A 15,438-nucleotide genomic window follows, 5' to 3' on the forward strand; every position below is an offset into this window, starting at 1 on the left:
AACCTATATAAGTAGGGTATCATTTTAACTGAAATATGCACTGCGTAGAAACGGAAGCCCCCAAAAGTTACAAAATGGCATTTTTTTTTTCCGATTTTGTCGCACAATGATTTTCTTTTCTGTTTCGCCGTGCATTTTTGGGTAAAATGACTAATGTCACTGCAAAGTAGAATTGGCGACGCAAAAAATAAGCCATAATATGGATTTTTAGGTGGAAAATTGAAAGGGTTATGATTTTTAAAAGGTAAGGAGGAAAAAACGAAAGTGCAAAAAACGGAAAAACCCTGAGTCCTTAAGGGGTTAAAAGGGACATGCTTCTCTTAAAATTGGGTTTATATTGAGCTGTCTTGGCAAACATACATTTAGTTTTCTGGCTGTATGAGCAGACATAGATGTATAAAAAGTCAAACACAATAGCAAGATCAGCCGGCACTGCTGCCTCTGTTGTCCAGCGCACTGTAGACCCGCTCTGGTGTGAGCGACGGATGCTGCACCATAAACAGTCCCATATAGACGGTGCTCAGTCCCATGCAGCAAAGGATTCCAAACACATAAAAGGATAGAACACTGCACTCGCTAGAGGAAGTGCTTCATTCTTCATTACGCACGAAACGTTCCGAACGCTCCCCGCTGTCTGTATCCCTCCCTGACCTGTATGTGTCTTTTTACAACTGAAGATGAAAGATTTCCCGTTCTATGGTAAATGCCGGCTTCTATCCTTTTATGTGTATAGATGTATAAAACAATGGGGGAGATTTATCAAACTGTGTAAGAGAAAAACTGGAGTGATTTCCCCACAGCGACCAATCACAGCTCAGCTAACAAGCTCTGGTAAAGTGAAAGCTGAGCTGTGATTGGTTGCTGAGTGGGAAATCACTTTTTCTCTCTCACAGTTTGATAAATCTCCCCCAATGTTTACCATTTTCTGTCAGTTTTTTTCGGTATTTTTATGGCCAGCTGTAATAGTGGCTTGGTATAATCTAACAATATAACTGTACCTAAGCACAATAGTAGCTTTGTTGGTCTTTTGCTTAGATGCGTGGTCCAATAATGAAAATAAAAATATATAGATTGATAAGGATTCATCAGAAGTAGCGTGGGCATTAACAGGATGAAGTTATTCTATACGACCATTTATCAACACAAATCTTCATTCAAATAAGATTTACATTTTCTCTGTAGGTGAAATCTCAGGATACTTTCGATGCTTGGGTGTCAAAGCTCCGCCACCATAGACTTTACCGACAGAATGAAATAGTGCGGTCACCAAGAGATGCCAGCTTCCACATGTTTCCATCAACATCAACAACGGAGTCTTCACCAGCAGCTAATATAACAGTGCCAGAAGGAAAGGTACCCAAATCTAACATTCTCCAGTATTTTCAGGTTTTTAAACATCACTACATTTATGTCATACGGATTAAAGGGGTACTCCACCCCTAGACATCTTATCCCCTATCCAATGGATAGGGGATAAGATGTCTGATCATGGGGGTCCTGCTGCTGGGCACCCCAGACATCCGGTGCGCGGAACAAATTTTGCTCCATGCTGGATGACTGGCGATGTGGGGCAGAGGCTCGTGGTGTCACGCCCCTTCCCATAGACTTGCATTGATGAGGCATGGCTGTGACATCACGAGCCCCCGACACTGCACCAGATGCTCTAAAAGAATGTCGGGTGCAGCAGCGAGATCGCCGGAGTCCTCCCACTCATCTAATATTGACACCTACCCTTAGGATAGGCCACCAATCTTATAGTCCCTTTAAAGCATTAATATTATTTAAAAAAAAAAAAATAAATAACTTTTGACATGTCACGCAGATATGTCAAAAGCTTTGACCTGTTGGAGTCTCAGTGCTAAGAACCCCACCAATCTTTAGATATAGTCGGGCGCACAAACCATCACTTTGCAGATGATGGGCCTCATAGACTTTAATGGAGCCCATATTGTGTAGTGAGTACTGAGCCTGAGGAGTAAAGCACATACATCAAGCGACCACTAGAGAACGGTGGGGTCCTCAGTAGAGATGAGCGAATTACAGTAAATTCGATTCGTCACGAACTTCTCAGCTCGGCGGTTGCTGACTTTTCCTGCATAAATTAGTTCAGCTTTCCGGTGCTCCGGTGTGCTGGAAAAGGTGGATACAGTCCTAAGAAAGAGTCTCCTAGGACTGTATCCACCTTTTCCAGCCCACGGGAGCACCTGAAAGCTGAACTAATTTATGCAGGAAAAGTAATCAACTGCCGAGCCGAGAAGTTCGTGATGAATCAAATTTACTGTAAGTTCGCTCATCTCTAATCCTCAGCACTGAGACCAATAGAAACATGACATGTCAAAAAGTTTTCTTTAATGACAATGCAATTACTGTGGATTTTGATTCTTTAAGAAAGAACGTCTTCTGTAGTTATATTCTTCAGTGTTTAGTATCTGTGTCCACTGCGAGGACTTATTATTGTTTTTTTTCTGATGGTTTTTCTATTTGTAGTCCTCAGTTTTGGTTTGCCTTTATGTCTGTGTTTTTTTTTTTTTTTTTTTTTTTCAATACAGTTGTTTGTTGTTTTGTTTTTTCTTTTGGTTTTCTTTTCACTAAGAACATATGACAATGGTTTACTTAGAAATGTCAGCATGATGTTGTCAGATCAGTGAATTCTTTGTGAATAATTGAGCTTTGCGTGATGGGCTATGCGCTGACCCAGGATGGATCTTTTAAAAGAAGCATTGATGTGTGGCCGGATTATATGTGATGCTTGCACTTTTTAGACTGAGAAACATGGCTATACAAGCAAATGATTGATTTTATTTTGGTTTTCATGATATGGAGAGTGGAAACTCTTTGTACATTGAATTTAATTTGTTTACTGAAGTAGTTCAGATTTATAAAAAGTGTCAATCTGTTCACCCATGAGTGGGTAGTTGTTGTAATGTGTCCTGTATTTGATATAGCTCATACAGGATAAGAATGGTCAGTAATGTCTATACAGGTCGCAGCTCCCTGTTTATTGGCTTTTATGTTATAAATTCTGGGAAGTAATATATGATTTCTGAAATAGGTCCTTATGGATTATATTTTCACTTAAAGGGGTAGTCCGGTGGAAAACTTTTTTTTCATTTTTTTTTAAATCAACTGGTGCCAGAAAGTTAAACAGATTTGTAAATTACTTCTATTAAAAAATGTTTATCCTTCCAGTACTTATTAGCTGCTGAATACTACAGCAGCAGCAGCTCTCTGCTGACATCACGAGCACAGTGCTCTCTGCTGACATCACCAGCACAGTACTCTCTGCTGACATCTCTGTCCATTTTAAGAACTATCCAGAGTGGGAGAAAATCCCCCATAGCAAACATATGCTGCTCTGGACAGTTCCTAAAATGGAGAGAGCACTGTGCTCGTGATGTCAGCAGAGAGCTCTGTGTTCCAAAAAGAAAAGAATTTACTCTGTAGTATTCAGCAGCTAATAAGTACTGTAAGAATTAAGATTTTTTTTAATAGAAGTAATTTACAAATTGGTTTAACTTTCTGGCACCAGTTAATAAATAAAAAAAATAATAATAGGTTTTCCACCGTAGTACCCCTTTAAATCAACTGTGAGCAAACTAGTAATTTTCCAACAAATCTAACCTGAGCTGCACATAGCCACCACTGGTCTAAAGGCTAGAGCCCAGCCCTGGAAACTAATGGTGTCTGCCTTAAAGGGATATTTCAGCACTTGTATAAAAAAAAACTTATATAATGCTGGGGCTCTGTAAAAATTAAAAAATAAATATAGCCATACTTACCTAGCTCCAGTGCCCTTCTGGTGACCAGTAGCTCCTGTTCAGCTCCATCCAGTCCTCTCATGTTCTATCTTTTTCCTGCTTTTAAGATGACCAGTTGGTGCAGGATCAGCCAATCACTGGCCAAGAAGGGACAATGCTGTGGCCAGTGATTGGCTAAGTGGGCATGTCTCAGAAAAACTGCCTGACCACTAGGTGTCTCTCTTTAATGCAATCTGTTATTCACTCCCTGCAGGAAGTGGGAGTGAGTAAGTATGCACAATGCGCTGGAGGGACGAACGAGAGAAATATTGTGTGCCTGCCTCTGTATGTGTCCGCAGGATCTGCATATGCTCATGCATTGTTGCACCTTATAAAGCCAATAATATCTATGCTATGCTATTTTATGCTATACTTTGCTTTCTATAGTAGTGTACTGTATAATTCATCTTCCACCAAAGTGCCAGTCTGTTCAGTCCTTAAGGTAAGCCTTGCTTTGCTGGCAGGTCTCTTTCACACAGCACCTTGCAAAAGTCCAGTGCATCAGTAACCCCTTCTCTCTCCATGTGCCATTTATAGTACTGTACAAATCAGTACACTGCCAACCTGTTCATTGCACTTTTACCAACATTTTGTCAAGGCATAGCAGAAAAGAGTATGTGATGTGCTGGGATCGATTTGACAAGTAAGGGAGGAGGAAACAATGGGTGTACTACTGGCAAACAGCCCAGCTGTGATTCTGAAATGGAGAGAATTAGAAATAGCTATGCACCATAACGGAGGCTCACAGGGACTTAATGACAGCAGTGAGAGCAATAAAATCACCTTGTTACCACTTAGAAGGGTTTATTTAATAAAACCTCGCAGGATTTTAAAAATATTTTGAAACACTATGTGTACTTAAACGATTCAGAACACGATCATATTCTTTTTTTTTTTTTTTTTTTTTTTCTTAAAGGGGTACTCCGGTGCAAAACTTTTTTTTTTTTTTTTTTTTTTTTTTTTTACATCAACTGGTGCCAGAAAGTTAAACAGAGTTGTAAATTACTTCTATTAAAAAAATCTTAATCCTTCCAGTACTTATTAGCTGCTGAATACTATAGAGCAAATTCTTTTCTTTTTGGAACACAGTGCTCTCTGCTGACATCTCTGTCCATTTTAGGAACTGTCCAGAGCAGCATATGTTTGCTATGGGGATTTTCTTAAAATGGACAGTGATGTTAGCAGAGAGCACTGTGCTCATGATGTCAGCAGAGAGCTCTGTGTTCCAAAAAGAAAATTATTTCCTATGTAGTATTCAGAAGTTAATAAGTATTGGAAGGATTAAGATTTTTTAATAGAAGTAATTTACAAATCTGTTTAACTTTCTGGCACCAGTTGATTTAAAAAAAAAAAACAACAACAACAAAAAAAGTTTTCCACCAGAGTACCCCTTTAAATAAGAACTGGTGATTTTTAGGGAAAAATAAAATAAAAGTTATTCCTTATTAAGCAATCATTTGAGATAAAAAAGAATGTATAAAGAATCCACTGGGCTGAATGACAGGAAGCAGAGACTGTAGATGATGATGAGGCCACTCTGTTCCTATCATCTGTCAGTCTCACATTCGATTTTTGTGAGTGTCTGAGTTGTGTTTTCCATGATTAATTCTATATCGGGAAAGCGCTTTATACTTTTTATAGCCGCTATCTCGCTGGAGAATGTGAATTGAGATGGAAATGAATTATGAAGTATTGAGGTCATTTTGAATAACTTTCAAATATCAGGTCAAATTACAGAACTTAGTGGCACCAGGGGAAATTGGTTCTACAATCATTATACAAGGTGGTCACATTTTAAAGGTCCAGTCACTTGTTAGATGCTCTGTATTGTCGAAAATACCATAAATTAATTATAAAAAACATAGGTTGTGTTCAAAATGCAGCACCTTAAAGGGATATAAGATGTCTGATTGCTGGGGGCCCGCCACTGGGACCCCTTGCGATCTCCGTGCAGAAACCAGCATTCTATGCCGGGATGCTGCTCCAGTCTCCGAAACCTCTGTGTTTCTGGGACTGGAGACGTCACACCACGCCCCCCTCCATTCATGTCTATGGGAGAGGGCATGACGGCCATCACGCCCCCTCCCATAGACATGAATGGAGGGGGTGTGTGATGTCATGAGGGGGCGTGGCGTGACACAGAGGTTTCCGAGACTGGAGCAGCAGCCCTGCATAGAATGTGGGTGTTGCACGGAGATCGTGGGAGGTGTCTGTGGCCGGAATACCCCTTTAAGTGTAACTCACTGTGGAGCCATTTTGAAGACTATATTGAGTAATCACAAATATATGTTCTCTAAGAGCTTCTTCATATGGGAAATTAAAGAGGCTGAATATTCCACCTTGAAATCTATGTGGGGATCGGTGTCTGAATTCTGTGTGTTTTTTGTCATTGATTTATGTATGGAATTTATCGTTTAAGAAATCTAAAGTGTTTTCATGCAGAAAGGGTGTACTCACTTATGTGAGATACTGGGTAAAGGAACACTCCAGGCATACAATGTGGATTTAGGGCCGTCCCCAATGATGTCTTTTGAGTTCCTGTATCGTGCAATGTCCCTCCAGTAGTAAGAAAACAGAATATGTGATGCCTGGAGGGTTTACAAACTAGAACTCATCCAGAAGGAAAATATTTTATTCTCTAGTGTCAATGTTTGATCTGAGCATTGGAACAGAATCTTCTTCAAAAGTAAGGAGTACCTATCTGTAGACCACTGTTTGTGGGATTCTTGCCTCTTATTACCGGGTTTCTCCGAAAATAGGACCAGGTCTTATATTACTTTTAGCCACAAAAAAAACACTAGGGCTTATTTTCAGGGTAGGGCTTAGTTATTTACAGTATGGTATGCACATTAAACAACATGGCAGTTCCACGGTATTTACACCCCCCCCCATTATTATCATGTGATGCCCCCCAACGTCCCCCCCGCCGGTTTATTAGCCCAGCACACCACATCGGGGTAATAATAGTTTGTCACCCGCAAGCACAGCTTCTCTCCCCCCCCCCAAATAATTATCAGCCTCTGTGCTGTATCTATACCTGTGCCCGGGCTGCAAATAGGGTATTAAAAAACAAACTTTAACTTACCGTACCTTTGTCCTCCGTTCCCCCGTTGCTATGGCACCGGCCTCATGGTCCCTCCGCTGTTCTTGCTGCTTCCTGGTGTTGAGAAGTCACAGAGCCTTCAGCCTATCACCGGCCGCAGCGATGTCCCGCCTCTGCCGATGATAGGCTGAGCCGACTGTCCTGTAAGAAGCCGGCCGGCGTCTTACATCACAGTGGGCTCAACCTATCATCGGCCAAGGCGGGACATCGCTGCGGCCGGTGATAGGCTGAAGGCTCTGTGACGTTCCCATCCCCAGGACCGCAGCGATAACAGCGGAGGACAGTGAGGCAGGTTCCTTAGCAACGGGGGAACGGAGGACAAAGGTACGGTAAGTTAAAGTTTGTTTTTTAATATTTGCAGCCCGGGCACTGTCTAGGATCAGTGGTCTTCAACCTGCAGACCTCCAGCTGTTGCAAAACTACAACTCCCAGCATGCTGGCTGTCCGGGCATTCTGGGAGTTGTAGTTTTGCTACATCTGGAGGTCCGCAGGTTGAAGACCACTGGCCTAGGTCTTATTTTTGCAGCCATTCAAAAATAAAAGATCTTCCTGTGGAGCATACAGCAGCTGATAAGTATTGGAAGGATAAAGATATTTAAATAGAAATAGTTTACAAATCTGTATAACTTTCTGGCACCAGTTGATTTAAAAAAAATCGTTTTTCACCAGAGTACCCCTTTAAGGAATCAATCTTTGGCTTACAGGGAAGCTACCTCTAATGGGTGGCACTTGAGAGCAAGCTCTTTCCCTTCTGGAGGAGAGCAACTTTGTATGTTTTCCCTAGATTGCATTACATACATGATTCTTAGCTTGGAAGTCTCCCCAAGAACAGACATTACCCCCACAGATGTACATTCTATTCTCCGTTGATTCTCCAAAGTGTAGATCATGTAGACCTGGCAATACAGTGGTCCCTCAACATACGATGGTAATCCGTTCCAAATGAACCATCGTTTGTTGAAACCATCGTATGTTGAGGGATCCATGCAATGTAAAGTATAGGAAGTTGTACTGTCCCCGCCTGTCCCCGCCGCTCCGGACCGTCACCGCTGCCCTGGATGTTGCCCTCCATCGCTGTCATGGTGTCCCCGATGCTCCGGAACGTCTCTGCTGCCCGGGATCGTCGCTCTCACGTCGCCGTCATCACGTCACTACGCACGCCGCTCCTATTGGATGACGGGACGGCGTGCGCGGCGACCTGATGACGGCGATGGAGGAGATCCCAAAGAGGATGCTCCGGAGCCCCGAGGACAGGTAGGAGACCATCACCGGAGCACACGGGGCACCGTAAATTGCTATCCGGTGGCAGCTGAAGCAGCCGTTTATGCAATGTCCCCGACATACAAAAAGCATTGTATGTTGATGCTGCCTTCAACATGCGATGGCCTCTGAGAGGCCATCGCATGTTGAAATTATCGTAGGTCGGGGGGGGAGGCTTCACTGTATACTGTACAATGTCTAAGAATTCTCTTCTCCATTGATTTTCTAGTATGTGAATCCTTCTGATCTGTGGCAAATCTAGCTGACCAGGGAGTAAACCATGAGTAGTGCAGGGGGTGCAGATGAACCCAGGCCCTGAATTTTGTCGAAATCAATTCTCTGCATATACGAGCACATCAGTACTGTAAACAATTATTAATTCTGGACTGGGGCCAGGAGCTTTAAAGGGTTGTAGCGGAACATAAATGGGTATTTTTTAAACAGTACCACATCTGTCCATGGGTTGTTTTTGGTATAGTACCTTAGCTCCAGTGTAATCAATGGGGCTGAATTGTAATACTGCAGACAACCTGTGAACTGGCATGGTGCATTTTTTGAAGAAAACAGTCATGATTTCTCAACTTGGACAACTCCTTTTAAGTTTTGCCTCTGAACCTGATAAAACTGTTCTACGTACACTGTTACACCGGAATGGTAGTTTTGCAGTATTTTACTGTACATGACCTTGAGCATAATATTGCAATTAAGATTCCGCCAATAACAGGTCCTATTCCAATGGTTCTAGTGTTGAATCATTATTAATAGGTACATTATTATTCATGTTTGTAGCTTTAATGAAGAGATTTGTTAATTTAGAATGCTCTGCAAGTAAAAACCCATCAGTGTGAGTCAGTGGTAAATATAAATGAGATCCAAAGTGACAGATGATGTCTAAAATATTAATATGTGAGTGGGTGGTCAGTATCTGGTCTGCTATGGGAAGTGACCTTCATAATTTTGATCCTTGTTATAATAAAATGGTCCCTAGTGAATATAAAAAATTTTAATGAATGAATGAAAAGTAATAAAAAGCACATTATACTTTTCTGATAAAGACTATATATACATTTCTAATGGTTTATGGAGGCGGAATCATAGTGTTTATTTAGCATTTCGGAGCATGGCTCAAAAATATTGGTGGCTCTGCACAATGAATATAAATGACCTGAAATGTGACATGTTGCCAGACACAATGACAGAAAATATTCAAGTATTTTGCATAAATCAGTAGCACCTATGAATATATAACATTTTGTTATTTGTTTGTTTTTAATCTTCCTTTTTTTGCTGTTCTTAAGTAAACAATGAAAAACATTCACAGTCCCCCACAGTCTACTAATGTAGAACAGTAACTACAAGAGAAGGTGAAGGAGTAGGTAGATCTGCAGTATCTCTCTCTCTCTCTCTCTCTCTCTCTCTCTCTCTCTCTCTCTCTCTCTCTCTCTCTCTCTCTCTCTCTCTCTCTCTCTCTCTCTCTCTCTCTCTCTCTCTTTCTCTCTCTCTTTCTCTCTCTCTTCTCTCTCTCTCTCTCTCTCTCTCTCTCTCTCTCTCTCTCTCTTTCTCTCTCTCTTTCTCTCTCTCTTTCTCTCTCTCTCTCTCTCTCTCTCTTATTGTCTTGTACATATTGTTGTTCAAAACATTATTTCCATAGGTCTTTTGTTACAAATGTGGCTCTCTTTCAATTCTGCTGCCTCTTGCTGTGTCCGTCAGAGAAGCAAATGTCTGACAGATTTGTTATCAGCCTTTCTCTCTCTGAAGGAACATCTAAGCTAATTTGTGACCACATCAAACCTATAATCTGGTCATTAATCAGTTTAGAAGAAAGTTCAGAAGAGGAAAGCTAAAGGCTGAAGAAAACAGGACATTTCAGGAGGCTATAGAGGATAAACTTATATACAATTTTAGCAAAGACTTTTGAAGAAAATGTTTTTGTATTGTAATAAATAGAAAACAAGACACTGTCCATAGCCTGTAAATAGAATGCCAAAAAAAAAAATGCAATAATTATTATTAACTGCATTTACAATATTTAGTCTCATGTATTATTTTAATTATTAGAATATGCATTATTCATATTTTGATATATTTCATTATCTCTGTTCTTTTCTAGGTTCCACAGAATAACTTCTTTGTGGCAGTCTCCCTATTCCATGCAGCAGTAGCCTCCCAGCCACAGTACCACCGGGCAGAGTAAAGTTGCAGCATGGTTACAGGATTCGGAGGAAATGGACAAGTGTGCTGAAGGTATAGTGTGCTACTAAAGTTGACTGCTATCAAACTGTTCATAATACAACATTATAATACCATTCTACTTTTTCATGGCTAAAAGGTATTTGTTAGCTCTTTATCATGCGCAGAGCTCAAGTGTCTAGGTCACAACATGCATAGCTCTTCTCTTCCCCATTTTATTCCGCCCTGTATGATTGACATATAGTGCTTGGCTTCCAGTGCTGAGTCATTCAAGGCATGGGGAGTGTTGGAGGAAGCATGCTGCGGCTCAGCACTGCCTCCTTGACGCTGGAGCTCTGAGCATGATCTAGAGCTGACAAATTTCCTTTAAAGGAGTACTCCCAGATATAAAAACGTATCCCCTATCCTAAGGATAGGGGATGAGTGACAGACCTCCCCATGAAGCGGCGGCCGACACATCCCCTCAATGCATTTATATTTGAAAGCCAGAGCGCTGTACTCTGGAATCTCAGGCTTCCCATAGAGGGGCATGGAGGGGGCATGTCAGCCGCCGCTTCATGCGGTGGTCGGCATGCTCCATTTAGAAGGAGAGCTGGGGCCCCGTACAGGAGATCGTGGGAGGTTTCAGCAGCCGTACGCCCGTGATTTAACACTCATCTCCTATCCTTAGGATAGGAATACTTTTTTATAATCCGGAGTACTCCTTTAAGGCAATATTCTAATGTTAGAAATTTGGGATTTATACACAATTGACAACTGTTCTCAGAAAGTTCCTAGTGAGCCCTACTACACAGGCATTTTATACCATAAATAGCTAAGATGGAACCATGTTAGCTAAATAAAAAAATAAAATTTTAACAAATTCACACAGTATTTTTCTGCTCAATCATTTACCTGTATGTTGAACACAGCCCTGAAGTGAACTTTACAGACTAGTATAGCCAACATTAATGTTTCCAGAGTTTCTATTTCACTTTTGACAGCGTTTCCTATTCTTAGTCCTCCATTACAACAATATAATTTATATCAAATCAGAATTCAGATTTTATTTACCAGACAATAATTAACTTAACATAGAGGAATGTAAATGGAAGACTTGGCAGTAACCACTAAATATTCGAGAGGGGACACTGCATAGAATTAGAACAATATTGATTTATCTACCTTTATGTTCATTATTTAATAGATTGCTGTTTTTTCTCCTATTTTGGATCTAATGAAACATGTATTTTGTGTTTTGCAGATCTGTCCCAGTGTCAGGCCAACCTGATTGAACTTAGCAAGCTGCTTCATAACCTCGAAATGCTGCAAAGGACTCAGTCTGCGCCCAATTTCATTGACATGCAGGTACAGTCAAAGCTACACTTAAATAATGTCTAGCATAATGGAGTCTATTCACCTGGAAAAGGTTATAACCCCCCTAATGAATGAGTCTCAGAGCTGTATATTAATAAAATGAATGCCTGGAAGAATGAGATGTATACTAATGGTACACATCACCAACCATAGAACAAACACCTCTGAAGGACAAGGTTAGTCGTTTCCACCTTGATTCTCATGTAGAAGCGGGTAGAAGTAAGCAGGACTGACAAACTGCACACGCCCCAATGTTTCAGATGGCCAGCAAAAGGGACGCTTATTGTGTAATCCAGCTTTTCGTATGTGTATTTACTATTCAATATATATTCAATAAATTTATAATTTCCGCAACATTCAATATATATATATATATATATATATATATATATATATATATATATATACACCATATTTTTCGGCCTATAGGACGCACCGGCATATAAGACGCACCCAATTTTAAAGGTGCAAAATCTAGAAAAAAAAAGATTCTGAACCCAACAGTGATCTTCAACCTGCGGACCTCCAGATGGTGCAAAACTACAACTTGTAGTTTTGCAACATCTGGAGGTTCGCAGGTTGAAGACCACTGGAGGAGGTAATACTCACGTGTCCCCGCCGCTTCGGACCCGTCACCGCTGCCCTGGATGTCGCTCCATCGCTGTCGCCGCGTCCCCGTGGTGTCCCCGACGCTCCGGACGTCTTCTTCCCCGGGATCCACGCTCTCCGTCGCTGTCATCACGTTGCTACACACGCCGCTCCTATTGGGCGACGGGATGGCATGCGCGACGACATGATGACGTCGAAGGAGAGCGCCGGCCATGCAGGGGATCCCGGCACGGAGCAGACACCGAGGAGGCAGGTAAGGTCCCTCCCGGTGTCCTGTAAGCTGTTTGGGACGCCCGACTGAGCAGCCGGGTTAGTGTCACTTTCCCTTCAGACGCGGCGATCAGCTTTGATCGCTGCGTCTGAAGGGTTAACACAGGGCATCACTGCGATCGGTGATGTCCTGCATTAGCCGCAGGTCCCGGCCGTTGATGGCCGCAGGGACCGCCGTGATAGGTGTGTATTCGCCGTATAAGACGCACCAACTTTTTCCCCCCAGTTTTGGGGAAGAAAAAGTGTGTCTTATACGGCGAAAAATACGGTATATACAGTATATATATATATATATATATATATATATATATATACACACACTGCTCAAAAAAACACTAAGCTAGCACATTCTAGATCTGAATGAATGAACTAATCGTATGAAATACTTTCGTCTTTACATAGTTGAATGTGCTGATAACAAAATCGCGCAAAAATGATCAATGGAAATCAAATTTATCAACCCATGGAGGTCTGGATATGGAGTCACACTCAAAATCAAAGTGGAAAACCGCACTACAGGCTGATCCAACTTTGATGTAATGTCCTTATAACAAGTCAAAATGAGCCTCAGTAGTGTGTGTGGCCTCCACGTGCCCGTATGACCTTCCTACAACGCCTGGGCATGCTCCTGATGAGGTGGCGGTTGGCCTCCTGATGGATGTCCTCCCAGACCTGGACTAAAGCATCTGCCAACTCCTGGACAGTCTGTGGTGCAACTTGGCATTGGTGGATAGTGTTGAGCAGCATAGGCCATATTAGAATTTGCGATATTTCGTGAATATATGGATTCCTTTTCGTCATATATTCGCTAAATTTGCATATTCGGAATATTCACGGAAATTTGCATATGTGGAAATTTGCATATGTGAAAATTTATGAACTTTATAGCAAGTATACCAGTGTTACTTAATAGAAGCAGCAGAAGGGAGGGATCAATATTTGCGAATATTCGCCTGGCGGTCTCACACAGTAGTATTAGAGACTTCTTTACACCACACAAGCTGGAAGCAGAGAGAGATGATCACTGTGATGTGTACTGTGAAAAAAAAGCCAATATTCGTAATTTCGAAAATATAGTGCTATATTCGTGAATAAAATTTGAATTGCGAAAATTCTCGAGCAACACTATTGGTGGATGGAGCGAGACGTGATGTCCCAGATGTGCTCAATCAGATTCAGGTCTGGGGAACGGGTGGGCCAGTCTGTGATCAATGAACTGCTTAGACACTCCATCCACATGAGGTCTAGCATTGTCTTGCATTAGGAGGAACCCAGGGCCAACCCCACCAGCATATGGTCTCACAAGGGGTCTGAGGATCTCAACTCAGTACCTAATGGCAGTCAGGCTACCTCTGGCAAGCACATTGGAGGGCTGTGCAGGCACCAAAGAAATGCCACCCCACACCATTACTGACCCCCCGCCAAACCAAACCGGTCATTCTGGGAGGATGTTGTAGGCAGCAGAACGTTCTCCATGACGTCTCCAGACTCTCATGTCTGTCACATGTGCTCAGCGTGAACCTGCTTTAATCTGTGAAGAGCACAGGGTGCCAGTGTTGAATTTGGCAATATTGGTGTTTTCTGGCGAATGCCAAACGTCCTTCATGGTGTTGGGCTGTAAGCACATCCGCCACCTGTGGACGTCGGGCCCTCATACCACCCTCATGGAGTCTGTTTCTGACCTTTTGAGTGGACACATGCACATTTGTGGCCTGCTGGAGGTTATTTTGCAGGGCTCTGGCCATGCTCCTCCTGATGCTCCGTGCACAAAGGCGGAGGTAGCGGTCCTGGTGCTGGGTTTTTGCCCTCCTACGGCCTCCTCCATGTCTCCTAATGTATTGGCCTGTCTCCTGGTAGCACCTCCATGCTCTGGACACTACGCTGACAGACACAGCAAACCTTCTTACCACAGCTCGCATTGATGTGCCATCATGGATGAGCTGCACTACCTGAGCCACTTGTGTGGGTTGTAGACTCCATCTCATGCTACAACTAGAGTGAAAGCACCACCAGCATTCAAAAGTGACCAAAACATCAGCCAGGAAGCATAGGAACTGAGAAGTTGTCTGTAGTCACCACCTGCAGAACCACTCCTTTATTGGGGGTGTCTTGCTAATTGCCTATAATTTCCACCTGTTGTCTGTTCCATGCGAAATTGATTGTCAATCAGTGCTGCTTCCTGAGTGGACAGTGGGATTTCACAGAAGTGTGATTGACTTGGAGTTATGTTGTGTTGTTTAAGTGTTCCCTTTATTTTTTTGAGCAGTGTATATAAACTATTACTACGCATAAATCAACATTTATGTCTGCAAATAATTTCATTAATTATTTGCATAGACATAATATTCTGATGTCAGAACTTGACTTTTATATCGAGATTAATGGTGCTGATATCCATCTGCATATACACCATTATCCGGACTAAATGTACCTGACTTTTCGGCAGAATCATAATTCTATTTTTCAACAGTGTTAATGATGGTTGTTTGTCACCTTTCCTCAACCATCAAGTCATTATTCTAAAGCCTACCACCAGGCTACAATTCACTGGGGAAATTCATGTTCTCATGGAGACAGCTCTCATTCTATAGACTAATATAGATTTTGGACATAAATTTGAATAGCAAAGAATCAGTTACATATGTAAATGTGACACCTCTATAAAAAGATATTCTAAAGTGAACCATGTTCATGAGGTGCATGCGGGCACTTGCTGTACCTTCAGAACACTAAATTATTAATTGACCAATCTGTATAATTGATAAGCTATAATACCTACAATCTATGCTATAATAACTTATTGCTGTACTGCAGTATCCTATTATAGGATACATTTCATGGTGTTTGGGATCT

General features: G+C 41.8%; 1 protein-coding gene across 1 annotated transcript in view; it reads left to right on the top strand.

The window, feature by feature from the left end:
- OSBPL6 (oxysterol binding protein like 6) overlaps positions 1-15,438 on the top strand; it is a 282,887-nt gene that overhangs the window by 155,523 nt on the left and 111,926 nt on the right. The window contains 4 exon segments of the mRNA XM_056536461.1: positions 1,183-1,376; positions 10,299-10,333; positions 10,336-10,404; positions 11,594-11,697. Of these exon segments, the coding sequence (XP_056392436.1) occupies positions 1,183-1,376; positions 10,299-10,333; positions 10,336-10,404; positions 11,594-11,697 (402 nt within the window).

Source organism: Hyla sarda, chromosome 8 (assembly GCF_029499605.1).
Source record: "Hyla sarda isolate aHylSar1 chromosome 8, aHylSar1.hap1, whole genome shotgun sequence".
Classification (NCBI taxonomy): Eukaryota; Metazoa; Chordata; class Amphibia; order Anura; family Hylidae; genus Hyla; species Hyla sarda.